The sequence below is a fragment of the Oncorhynchus masou genome, chromosome 1 (genome assembly GCF_036934945.1).
Source record: "Oncorhynchus masou masou isolate Uvic2021 chromosome 1, UVic_Omas_1.1, whole genome shotgun sequence".
In the NCBI taxonomy this organism is placed as follows: domain Eukaryota; kingdom Metazoa; phylum Chordata; class Actinopteri; order Salmoniformes; family Salmonidae; genus Oncorhynchus; species Oncorhynchus masou.
The window spans coordinates 57,905,684-57,919,376 of record NC_088212.1 but is presented as its reverse complement, the minus strand read 5'-3'; the positions used below and the strand labels follow the sequence as shown (position 1 = coordinate 57,919,376).

General features: G+C 39.7%; 1 protein-coding gene across 10 annotated transcripts in view; it reads left to right on the top strand.

Annotated features, from left to right (window-relative positions):
* LOC135546911 (diacylglycerol kinase zeta-like) overlaps window positions 1-4,005 on the top strand; it is a 117,954-nt gene extending 113,949 nt beyond the window's left edge. For all 10 annotated transcript variants that reach the window (XM_064975512.1, XM_064975494.1, XM_064975500.1 and 7 more), the window contains 5 exons: window positions 942-991; window positions 1,242-1,362; window positions 1,832-1,868; window positions 2,002-2,101; window positions 3,682-4,005. In XM_064975512.1, the coding sequence (XP_064831584.1) occupies window positions 942-991; window positions 1,242-1,362; window positions 1,832-1,868; window positions 2,002-2,101; window positions 3,682-3,798 (425 nt within the window). In that variant the 3' untranslated portion in view covers window positions 3,799-4,005. The remainder of the gene's footprint in view (window positions 1-941; window positions 992-1,241; window positions 1,363-1,831; window positions 1,869-2,001; window positions 2,102-3,681) is intronic.
* The last annotated feature ends 9,688 nt before the right edge of the window (window positions 4,006-13,693 follow it).

Sequence of the window (13,693 nt, the reverse complement as noted above, 5' to 3'; positions counted from 1 at the left end):
CATGCCCCCGCAAGTTCACCTGCCATCATGCAAAGGGTTTTACCCCCCCCCCCAACAACAAACACAAAAATTCTTGGCACTTAAGATATGCATTTCACGGCATTTGAACTAGAGTGCTGCGGGGAAGGGTTATTAAAATTCACACGACACATTAGCGTTCAAGTCCATCTCTCAAAGATTCTGGCGTGAGCCCAGTCGGGATATATTCTCAAGACCTGACTTGGCATCTCTCGAGTTGTTTTCTTTAAAAAATATATATATACATATATATTTCCAGTAGCAGCCCCTTTCTAATTCTGGTTGTTCAGCTCTGACAGCAGGATTCTAGAGCATATCTTCAGACACAGACGTCGTGGTAGCAACTGTTTGACTTGCAGAGCTGGCTAACTGAGATTTGGGAGAATGCTGTGGGGAATTTTGAGTTGACTGTTTTCCTGCCTTGGCGGGAAAACATGCAGATGGGTGGATTAGGGTAAATAATCTACAAAGGGCATTTTAGTGCTTTGAACAAGGATTTGCCATATTGAGACTGAACCCAAGAACTCAACAGGCGCTAATGTGATTATCTGTTTTAATTTAAAACGTTTCATGATCCAGTGTTTAAATACTGGGTTTCTACTGAAAGCAGCAACCTGCATGTTGCTCTCATTACTACCCATGTTAGCTGAGTAAATAGATTGATGTTTTTGCTCTTCAATTCAGTTTGAGGTTCCTTTCCCAAGACTGTCAGTCTTACATAAGATATATAGTACAGATAGTACTAAAACCAAACGAGCAAGTGCCCCGTAAAGAACTATTAATGAACACTGGCACTCTGCTCAGATCTTTCCCCAAAGGACACTGTCATGTATTATGGTCTGCTGTTGTTATGACTACTGAATCTATAGCCTCCTCTCGTATCGCTACCTTCTTACTGTACACATATTTCTCATTACTTACAGTATCACCAGAAGTGTTGATTGAATGTGTGAAGAGCAAGGACCATCTGAAGGTGAGTGGCAGCCACAGTGGCCAGTGGATTTGCTCACTGCATATAGGTCTACATACTGTATAGTGAATGTAGGCTCACTAATTGATACAGTCGACAAGGGAATGATGATCACTTCTGTCATGACTTTACCTCGGGGTAAGCATTTCTCTAGTCGGCAATGAATAAAAATGCAGTCTATTACCCCATTCCTCTAGACATGCAGTCACTTTCCCCACGCCTCCAGTCATAACAATGTACCCTCTTCTCCTAGCTGAAGGAGCTGCACAAACTGGGAGCCGACCTGTCACTGCAGGACCCCCCAGGATGCACCCTGCTCCACTATGCTGTGGACACTGGTAGCAAGGACACTGTCAAATACATCTTGGACAATGGTAGGGACAAGGCAATACACATTTATGTGTTCTATTTAAGTCTGTGGGTAAGACATCCCCCTCACAATACTGAATCATTCGGGGGTATTTCCCAAAATGAGTCTGTGACCCTCAAATATCAACTATGTGTCAGAAGTTAACCCAGCACGGTAGGCTCTGTGTTTTATAAAAGTAGAATTATGTTCCAGGTGTGGAACGCCATATATTTCAGGGTCATGAGCATTGTTTAAGACAAGCCACAGCGCAGATACGTCTCACTCTGTGTACGCTTGATGACATTTATGGAGTCTTTCTGGCTCAACAGCGAATGATACATTCCAATATTTGAAAAGGGAAATGTTTTCTGTCAAATTCCTCCTGCACCAGCTTTTTGTTACTTTATAAAAGTAGTACCTTAGAGCATTGTAATTGGTTTAGGGACATGAAATATCTCTCTCTTCCCCCCCCCCTGCCCCCTCCCAAAAAACAGCACCCACAGATATCCTGGATGTAACAGAAAAAGAAAAGTAAGTTTAAGACATGGATTTTGAAATGCTCATTTTACACATATTTTCTGTGATGTTTCTAGTTAACGTTTTTTAAATAGAAAGTTACACTCATTGGATCTACTCTGTCTGTCTTTCTCTCTCTCGGTCTCAGTGGGGAGACAGTGTTGCACAAAGCAGCGTCACTGTGTCAGAGGACTATCTGTCACTACCTGGTAGAGGCAGGGGCATCCCTCATGAAGACCGACTTACAGGTGAGAGCAACGCTCCCTCTTCCCTCATTGCTTTACTCTTTATTTGGCCAAAATAAACCAAGTTGATGCTTTGGTTACCCCTGAGAAGGGTTTTCTACAGTGGATAGGGCGGCAGGTAGCCTAGCGGTTAAGAGCGTTGGGTCCGAAAGGTCGCTGGTTCAAGTCCCTGACCCGACTAGGTGAAAAATCTGCCGTTGTGCCCTTGAGCAATGTACTTAACCCTAATTGCTCTTGTAAGTCGCTCTGGATAAGAGCGTCTGCTAAATGACTAAAATGGATAAGTGGTGGGTATAGAATGGCCTAATCATCATCCAGACGGAAAATTAGCTCGTCTTTCTTATGACAAGCTAATTATACACTGGGTGAGGGAGCATTACAGTGGTGCCCTACACGTCCCCTCTGAACCAAACTTTCCAGATGCCTGCAAAGTCCATTAAAGTACTTACCTCCAAGTGGCTCCATCATAAAAATGTCTTATGTGTTTACCCTCTCCTGCAGAGATAGACAACTGGATACATTTGTTTCAGTGTGTGGAAAAGCAGTTGGAGCATAACGCTTACATTTTCTACTGCAGTATTTCACAAGCATCCTCCTTCTGAAGACCCCACAGATGGTTTTTATCTCAGATTTCAGGTCCTGGAAGGCTCAGACTTTACCACATTTAAGATTTCTTGATTTTCATGTCAAGGCTTGAAGAATTTTCTTATACAAAATCTCACTGCCAAGTGGTGTGGCTGCAATGTAGTGTCTCTCATACTGTAAGCAACTGGCAGAATGCTTGAGGTGTCCCTAGGGAGGAGTGTAGTCCTGGCCAGTCAGTTCTATCATGCATTGAACGTACTCTGGTACTGTAGCTCTCCTCAAAATGAAACATTCCCATGACATTCAGCAACTCAGCAACCTCCCTCCATCCTGTACACCCCCCCTCTCTCTCTCTGCCCTCAGTGAGCTAGCAGTGAGTAAAAGCAATGATGAAAAATGTAATCTTGCAGGATTTGGGGCAAGTCTGATTCACACCCTGTGGCCTTGGGATGCAGTTCAGCCTGGCTTTCTTTCCTCTCCGTCATCTCTTCATCCTGCCACCCTTTCTGCCTGTCGGTCTTTCTCACTCACAATACATTCACTCTTGGCCTTGAGATGTCAGCATATCTCAGCAATTACTTTTCCTGTCTTTTTGTCTCACCCTCTCGCCATGTTCTCTTCTCTCTTCTCTCTTATTTCTCTCTTGTGAGTTTGGTTGGGGTCTGCTCTTAAAAAAACAAGCACTTAGAAATAATTGATTTTGTGCAATCTTAAATGGTACAGGAGCTCTTGGACGAATCAGAAAACCTTTATTGAGTCTGAAACATTCTAGATTTGCTTTTGGTGAATATTCACTGTTGATAACTGGAAATATTACATCTAAACCATGATGAAATCTGAATACAAATTATTCCTACAACTCAAAAATAATTGCAGACTGATCTTTGACTCTGCGACTTAATGTTTAGACCTCGGGAGAAATAGATGCTGCCTTAATTAAAGTTGGGTTCTTCATTGCAGTCTTTCATGTTGAGCAAGTTGCCTCTCTTGTGCTGCAGGGTGACACACCAAAGCATCGTGCAGAGAAGGCCAAGGATGCAGAGCTGGCAGCCTACCTGGAGAACCGGCAGCACTACCAGATGATCCAGAGAGAGGACCAGGAGACAGCCGTGTAACTGCTCCCTGACCTCCAGCACCACTTCCCTATCACCTAACCCTGTGCCAAACCTACTTTAGCTAAAAAAGGAAACTCACCAGAGAAGACAGTCAAAAGGGAGCGAGTGTTGTATTCTCCTGCTAGGGAGTTGGTTGGAGTTCTACCAGATGAGAGATTCGTCAGGTCCACCACGTGAGATGCTTGTGACCAGTGGACTTGATTATTGCACTGGAAGAGATGGTTCTTCTGTTTCATTTTTCCCCCCAGGTTGTGTTGCACTTGCAATCCACCTAGACTGAATGTTGAAATGGTTATGTAGAGAATTGTGCTCCAAGGTTTTAGGACAGGAGCTTTGGGTAAGTGACTGCCTTGGTTTATTGTATTATTATACTCTCTGATGGAGCTGTATCTCTCTGTGTCTATAAAAGCAGCGCAAGCGATTCAACCGTACGGATCACAATGACTCAGTGGATTTCCAAAGGGTATTAACACTCTGATCCGTAGGCCAGCTGTCTTTAAGGCTACCAAAAAATGTCATTATTTTGATAACGGTTTTATTTGTTTATAGTACTGCTGTTGATTTTTTTTTTTGATTGATTGATTGATTGATTTGTCCACCCATAATGCAGTGTAATGGGATAAAACGATCCACGAAAGTGGGGAATTTTTTACGTAACACTTCTCATCACCAAACGATTTGAATTGAATAGATCAATATTGTTCTACCTTATGGTCACTTGGCAAATGTTTATTTTATTTCTTAGTGTTAATAAGGATATTTGGTACTGTACACTTATCGTAGGAGCTCTGTGTTAAAGCAGTTTATGCACCTCAGCTCCAATTGCCTTGATATTCTTATTTTGTTGGCTGATTCGTTTGTATTTAATGTACTTAATTATGTCATGGTGTATTTTTATAGCATTTTTAAGCAGATTGATGTTTATATAATTTGTACATATTATAAATTTAACATTTTTGTGTTTGGTCATTACTTACTATAAAATGTGCATTTTCTATGTATTTGTTCCAGAACTGCAAAGCATTTCTTCTCTCATGTTGTTACAGAAGTCAAAGGCGTATTTATTCACCTCAATATTTTTTTTACCGTTTATGTTCAGCGAACTCAAAAAATGTTCAGACGGTTTGGGTTGTAAATTTACAAGGTGTTTGTTGTTGTTTTTTACATTAAAAAAATAATAATAATTTGTCTTCAAAATAACCATCAATTTGAGGTTGCTATTTATTTTCCATAGTTATAATCTCTGTTAAAATATGGCTGGTCATTTAAAACAGAACTATAATCAAACTTAAGTTATAAAGACCTGTGATGGTGTTCATGTTACATTTGCGTAGAGAATGAGGGGAAGGTATTGGTCTCATTCCAAAAGCCAACCTTCTGTATAACTAGCTAACTAGTTTAATGTAGAGCCACAGTAACTGTGGATCTACTGTATTTTGTCAGATTGTTTCTCTGGATGTTTTCTAAAAATTATTTAATCGCTAAACATACTTGTAAACACATTAACAAGGTACACCATTTCATATGTACATTTTTGTTGGATTCTGTTTGTTGTCAAAAGTTTCTAGTTTTGACCTTTGAAACAATCCATCATGCCAACTAAAGATGCATTTCATTGTAAATCATTGCTGTTCTCTATTATGGCCAGATACATTTCTTCATGTATCACTGAATCAGTTTCTGTGATAGGAAATATGTTGTCAGTGAAAGTCCTCTAGTGTTTCTAATTCCAGACTGACGATAACAACATACAGTGCCTTGCGAAAGTATTCGGCCCCCTTGAACTTCGCGACCTTTTGCCACATTTCAGGCTTCAAACATAAAGATATAAAACTGTATTTTTTTGTGAAGAATCAACAACAAGTGGGATACAATCAAGAAGTGGAACGACATTTATTGGATATTTCAAACTTTTTTAACAAATTATAAACTGAAAAATTGGGCGTGCAAAATTATTCAGCCCCTTTACTTTCAGTGCAGCAAACTCTCGCCAGAAGATCAGTGAGGATCTCTGAATGATCTAATGTTGACCTAAATGACTAATGATGATAAATACAATCCACCTGTGTGTAATCAAGTCTCCGTATAAATGCACCTGCACTGTGATAGTCTCAGAGGTCCGTTAAAAGCGCAGAGAGCATCGTGAAGAACAAGGAACACACCAGGCAGGTCCGAGATACTGTTGTGAAGAAGTTTAAAGCCGGATTTGGATACAAAAATATTTCCCAAGCTTTAAACATCCCAAGGAGCACTGTGCAAGTGATAATATTGAAATGGAAGGAGTATCAGACCACTGCAAATCTACCAAGACCTGGCCGTCCCTCTAAACTTTCAGCTCATACAAGGAGAAGACTGATCAGAGATGCAGCCAAGTGGCCCATGACCACTCTGGATGAACTGCAGAGATCTACAGCTGAGGTGGGAGACTCTGTCCATAGGACAACAATCAGTTGTATATTGCACAAATCTGGCCTTAATGGAAGAGTGGCAAGAAGAAAGCCATTTCTTAAATATATCCATAAAAAGTGTCGTTTAAAGTTTGCCACAAGCCACCTGGGAGACACACCAAACATGTGGAAGAAGGTGCTCTGGTCAGATGAAACCAAAATTGAACTTTTTGGCAACAATGCAAAACGTTATGTTTGGAGTAAAAGCAACACAGCTCATCACCCTGAACACACCATACCCATACCCATTCTGGAAGAAAACCTGATGGAGTCTGCAAAAGACCTGAGACTGGGACGGAGATTTGTCTTCCAACAAGACAATGATCCAAAACATAAAGCAAAATCTACAATGGAATGGTTCAAAAATAAACATATCTAGGTGTTAGAATGGCCAAGTCAAAGTACAGACCTGAATCCAATCGAGAATCTGTGGAAAGAACTGAAAACTGCTGTTCACAAATGCTCTCCATCCAACCTCACTGAGCTCGAGCTGTTTTGCAAGGAGGAATGGGAAAAAATGTCAGTCTCTCGATGTGCAAAACTGACATACCTCAAGCGACTTACAGCTGTAATCGCAGAAAAAGGTGGCGCTACAAAGTATTAACTTAAGGGGGCTGAATAATTTTGCACGCCCAATTTTTCAGTTTTTGATTTGTTAAAAAAGTTTGAAATATCCAATAAATGTCGTTCCACTTCATGATTGTGTCCCACTTGTTGTTGATTCTTCACAAAAAAATACAGTTTTATATCTTTATGTTTGAAGCCTGAAATGTGGCAAAAAGTCGCAAAGTTCAAGGGGGCCGAATACTTTCGCAAGGCACTGTATATGTTTTATTTGATGATGAAAAGTAAATTAACTGTGAAGTTCTACATCAGTTATTACGCCTTGTACATAATCATATGTTCTCACAGAAATTAACTTTTTTAAATTGAATTTTTAACGATAGAAAACATCCACATACAAACGACAACACACAGACTCACACAAACATCCACAACATCACCCCTGCCTAGACCCACCTGCTCCCCCCCCCCCCCCCATCTCCAGCGGCCGCATCACTCTCCACCACACAGCCTCAAAGTGCACCATTTCGTTTCATGGTCACACTGGTTGTCAGCATTTTCCTTTTCAATAATGAAGACAGTAGCCCCCCCCCCATTTAGATGACTTCACTATAATTGAAATATCATGTTAGCCTTGAGGCTGAGAAGATTGGATATCATCATTTGAGGCATTTATGATTATACTGCATACTGAAAGAGGTGCAAGTTTGATCAGGTTATGTAAAATATATCCTCTTGTTCAGAGACTGACATGGATTTATATAATTTGGATGTATGTTAACATCAGGTTTTTAATTGAAGCCTTATCTACCTGCCCTATTTTGTATGTTTCATGTATTTGAGGATCTGGACCAAGTTAAACAACTGTAGTTCACTGTGATCTTGGAAAGTGCACAGTGGAATCATTATAATAGTGTTTTTCCCAACTTACAGTATATATTTGTCCATTTCCAATGGAAATATAGATTAAAACAGCATTAGGATATTCAGATTTATCAGAGGTTTTCTAAATCCGTTTCCAGTCTCATAACATTGGGGATTCTGATTATGTAGTATGCACAGTGCGTGTTGTTGTTGATTGACAGACTTTTATGGAGGCCTTGCATGATCTTTCCTCAAAGAGATGATTTGTGCCACCAAACACAAAAAATACATTATTGTAAATGTCATCTTTATTTTATTTTTGTATTCTTTTTTCTCTTTTTTCTTTTACTTATACAGGTAAGTCGGTTAAGATTATTTTTTTTATTTAAAATGAAGACTTGTCAACAATATTGAATCAATTATGAAATGGTCACGTCAGATTTCTAATGAACATATACAGTGCTTTCGCAAAGTATTCAGACCCCTTGACATTTTCCACATTTTGTTACGTTATGGCCTTATTCTAAAATTGGTTAAACTGTATTTTTCCCTCATCAATCTCCACACAATACCTCATAATGTCAAAGCAAAAACAGGTGTTAAGACATTTTGCCAATATATTACAAATAAAATACTGAAATATCACATTTACATAAGTATTCAGACCATTTTCTCAGTACTTTGTTGAAGCACCTTTGGCAGCGATTACAGCCTCAAGTCTTATTGGGTATGACGCTACAAGCTTGGCACACCTGTATTTGGGGAGTTTCTCCCATTCTTCTCTGCAGATCCTCTCAAGCTCTGTCACTTTGGATAGGGAATGTCGCTGCACAGCTGTTTTCAGGTCTCTCCAGAGATGTTAGATCGGGTTCAAGTCTTGACTCTGGTTCGGCCACTCAAGGACATTCAAAGACTTGTCCCAAGCCACTCCTGAGATGTCTTGGCTGTGTACTTAGGATCGTTGTCCTGTTGGAATATGAACCTTCGCCCCAGTCTGAGGTCCTGAGCACTCTGGAGCAGGTTTTCATCAAGGATCTCTCTGTACTTTGCTCCATTCATCTTTCCCTCAATCCTGATTAGTCTCCTAGTCCCTGCTGCTGAAAAACATCCCCACAGCATGATGCTGCCACCACCATGCTTCACCGTAGGGATGGTGCCAGGTTTCCTCCAGACGTGACGCTTGGTATTCAGGCCAAAGAGTTCAATCTTGGTTTCATCAGAACTGAAAATCTTGTTTCTCATGGTCTGAGTCCCTTTGGTGCCTTTTGGAAAACTCCAAGCGGGCTGTCATGTGCCTTTTACTGAGGGGTGGCTTCCGTCTGGCCACTCTACCATAAAGGCCTGATTGGTGGAGTGCTGCAGAGATAGTTCTCCTTCTGGAAAGTTCTCCCATCTCCACAGAGGAACTCTGGAGCTATGTCAGGGTGACCATTGGGTTCTTAGTCACCTCCCTGACCAAGACCAGCTATAGGAAGAATCTTGGTGGTTCCAAACTTCTTCCATTTAAGAATGATGGAAGCCACTGTGTCTTGGGGAACTTGAATGCTGCAAAAATTGTGCTTCAACACAATCTTTTCTCTGAGCTCTACGGACAATTCATTCGACCCCATGGCTTGGTTTTTGCTCTGACATGCACTGTGGGACCTTATATAGACAGGTGTGCGCCTTTCCAAATTATGTCCAATCAATTGAATTTACCACAGCTGGTCTCCAATCAAGTTGTAGAAACATCTCAAGGATGATCAATGGAAACAGGATGCACCTGAGCTCAATTTTGAGTCTCATAGCAAATGGTCTGAATACTTATGGAAATAAGTTTTATTTTATTTTATATATCTGCAAGAATAAAAAAGAAAGTTTTTGCTTTGTCATTATGGGGTATTGTGTGTAGATTTATGAGAAAAAAAATATTATTGGTTTTAGAATAAGGCTGTAACGTAACACAATGTGGAAAAAGTCAAGGGGTCTGATTACTTTCCGCATGCACTGTATGTCCAAACCTACCACTGGAATTAAACATGCCAGAATGTACAGAGGAAAATGTTGCTCAAACATTTTACATTCTAAAAGTCAGAGACACTTGTTGAATAAGTAAGATTGCTCATGATTAATCTTGACATCACTATCTAAGGGGCAATGCATTTATTAATAATCATGCCTCATTTGATATCCTGGTGAAAGTTGCCTTGGAAACTATAGACAGCATCTTATCTATCGTCTATGATCTACCAGATTGTAGCAGTATTTTTTGGTGTTTAAGTTTCATCAGAAAATATTTTGACAACAGCAGAGGAAAGGCAAAACGGAGCATGTAGTACAAAGTTACCTCTTGAAATTGAGTTGAATAACCTCAGCCTTACAGTAGTATGTTTTGTGCGCTTGTACTACAGTATACAGATTTGAATCTGGCCCAGAGACTTGCTATCACATCCCAAGCTATTTTTTGACATGTCCATCGCTCCATAATGAGTTTTACTGTTGTCGTGTAATTTTCTGTACATTAACAAAGCCATTTCAACATCTCACATTGTCACCTTAGCTTTGCGTAGTGCCTTTACCCATAGTTTACGTTGAACAGAAAATACAAGGCTATTATTATCAGACACTATTTCATGTCATGAGCTCTATCCTGTTATGGTGTGCGCAAGTAAACACTTCCCATAGGTGTTATCACCAAATAATTGATTTTCTATTTGAAATGACGCATTCCCCAACATGATATTTTAAATGCTAATCTAAAGATGCGTTATAGCCCCACGTTCCATGTTGTCGACTACTGCAAAGAGCACCCTCTCCCATCGTCATTTCCGTATGTCCGCTGATTTTAAAAGTACTATATTCAGTAGAAATCCACTGTCTTTGAATTACATACACGTGGAAAGTGCTCTTTGGAATGGCAGGGGCGTGGAACTACCAATGCTATAACTGCATTAACGCAAAACTTTATTAGTGTTCAGTTGCATGAGTGTAATGCAGGCAGGGCTTACAGTGACTGAATGGGGTCAGACAATTTAAATGCCTCTTTTATGACATTTTTAAGGGAGCTGCAGTAGAACAAGGAATGGTAGTTTATGTATATTATCTGTGCTTTGTTTTGAGTTGCTGTGCAATTCAGGTGCGAGAGTATCTATCACAATTTAAATAAATAAATAAATAAATAGAGAGAACATGTAAATTACTGTACAATATTGTTTTTTTTTCTTTATTCAAAAATATGCCATTTTTTTTACTTCTTATAAATAGTGACCAAAACGTGATGGACAGACTGGTGTGCAATGTTGACGATATCAATCTGTATATTTGTTTCTATTGGCTGATTTGTATTTTTTTGTTTTTTTGTTATCTGCTTGGGGGGAAAAAAATAATAAAGGATGGTACTTAAACAACTGTATTTATTGTAATGACTTTCTTGTGAGTTTTGATTCTATTGATCCTTTCAGTAAAAGTGCACTTCTTAATAACCCTGCATTTGTATAAGGTCCTATTAATATTTATCAGCTACCTCAGGTGACCTACTGCACAGGTGATGATTGTTACTGTAGACTGACTGATAAGAATGGAGTCCACCTCAACTGTCTGTTAGCCTGGTTCTTTTCAAAGTTTCCTTGTACACAATGAGGGGTTCAATGGGAGGTGGTATACGGGATTTTGGAGGTGGTATAAGGGTTGACATACGGCTAGGGTTAGCAGTCTAACCCAAACACACAATGTTTTTAAAAGCGGTTAGAAGTCCACAGTTTGGAGTGTACCCTCTTGTAATTTGAGGAAAATAGCCTCAATAATTACTGATGAAATTCAAGGGCTTGTGATGTAATACAAGTGTTTATTCCTCACGATCAGAGGTTATCAAGACGAAATGCCAGCTAATCTATCTATTAATTTGGTGGACTCATGACAGCGATCAAATGGACTATGTTGCATCTTCATTGTATTCTTGAGCCTTTATTTAGCCTTGCAATGTTACATGTTCTGTCTGGATGATAGCATTGGCTCATATGAGACACTGGTTTCGACCAATCCTGAACGCCCAACCACATAAAGCCATTGCAGTGCAAGTATTGAAAGCCTTTTGAGACTGCACATTTCCCCTCATTTGTTGCAAACCATAAAGCTACCACACCTGTAAAACATTATTTCTTTTTACAAGGATCTGGTAAAAACAAACCGTCCTCATAGGCCATTCGCGGCTCCCTAATCCCTGGCTGCAAGACCAGCTCAAAAGATATCAACAACTGAGATAAAGACCTCAAAGATTCCCTGAGGCCTAAACCCAGTGCTCAGACAGAGCATAGAGCAGCGTATACAGAGTGGTATGTAAGCAAAGCTTGATGGTCCAACCCAGTGAGACAAATTGCCATTTTTGTAAAAATGTCTGAAGAAAAGTAATAATGATAGTTAAATGCCTCGGTGTTGCAACATGCAATGTGTTTGAAAATGATGAGTCATGTAAGTCAGAGCTGATTCATAGTGCATCGTCTGGAATGATTCAATACTGTAATTGGATACTGACCAGTTACTGCTGGATGTTGTATTGGATGTGTGTTTATCAGTTTGGTCCGTTTGTGAAATTGAACAGCTTTTTTCCCCTTGCTCTGACTCATTGTTGGCATGCTATCCAATTGGCAATTGGAAATGTCCCTGTCTATGGTTCAGAATCTGGTCTGATCGCTATTGTGGTCCTGACTCACCTCCCCTGCCCTCCTGGGATTACCAAATCACATGGCCCGAGGTCACAGAGTTATCTTGGATATACTGTACATCGATACTAGATAACATGTAGACACATACCGAATGTGTTGTATGTTATCAGTACAGTCATCTAGTTGTTGAAAATGTGGTTATTTACTGTAAAACACTGTCAACCTATCTAGGCACCACACTGTTACTCTGCCCTGTGGTCGAGCATTTGCTTACACTAGAGGAGGCTGGTAGGAGGAGCTACAGGAGGACGGACTCATTGTATATGGCTGAAATTGAATAAATGGTCAAACCATGTTATTTCCATATGTTTGACACCATAACATTAATTCCATTACAGACTTTACAATGAGCCCGTCCTCCTATAGCTCCTCCCACCAGCTTCCTCTGGCTTACAGTGGTGTTTATAAATGGCTCTTATCCAGTGTCCCTGTCTAATGGAAGCTGTTGTGTGACAATAAGCTCTCTGGGTACAAAATCAGAGGTGGCCAGGAATTATAGGGCAAATAACTGGTCAATCCCTCCTGTCCTCCTGTATAGCATTTACTGTGGTGGAAAAGGTACCCAATTGTCATACTTGAGTAAAAGTATAGATACCTTAATAGAAAGTAAAAGTCACCCAGTAAAATACTACTTGAGTAAAAGTCTAAAAGTATTTGTAAGTATCAAAAGTAAAAGTATGAATCATTTAAAATTCCTTCTATTAAGCAAAGCAGGCAGGACCATTTTCTTGTTTTTAAACTGTATGTATGGCAAGGGGCACACTCCAACACAGATTTAATTTGCGATAGATGCATTTGTTGAGTGAGTCCGCCAGATTAGAGGCAGAAGGGATGACCATGTGTTGTCTGGATAACTGCATGAATTGGACCATTTTCCTGTCCTGCTCAGCATTCAAAATGTAACGTGTTATTTTGGGTGTCAGGGAAAATACATTATTTTCATTAGGAATGTAGTGAAGTAATAGTAAAAGTTGTCAAAAATATAAATAGTAAAGTAAAGTACAGATACAAAAATAACTACTTAAGTAGTACTTTAAAGTATTTTTACTTAAGTACTTTACACCACTGCATTTCTGATGCCTACATCCCTAGGCATTCTGTAGGCACCATAGAATAATAGAATCTGTCTATGGTAGGTAGTCTGAGCACGTCATTATGCTTTCCTTTCTCTGTGGTAATGTCTGGTGGTGAAATTGATATGGGTATATATAGCAATCAATGTATTTGTAATTATCAAGCATAAAAAAATACTTGTTGCTTCGAAAGACTAGAACAATGACTGAGACATCATAATTTAGGCTTCTAGGTATTCACAAAAAT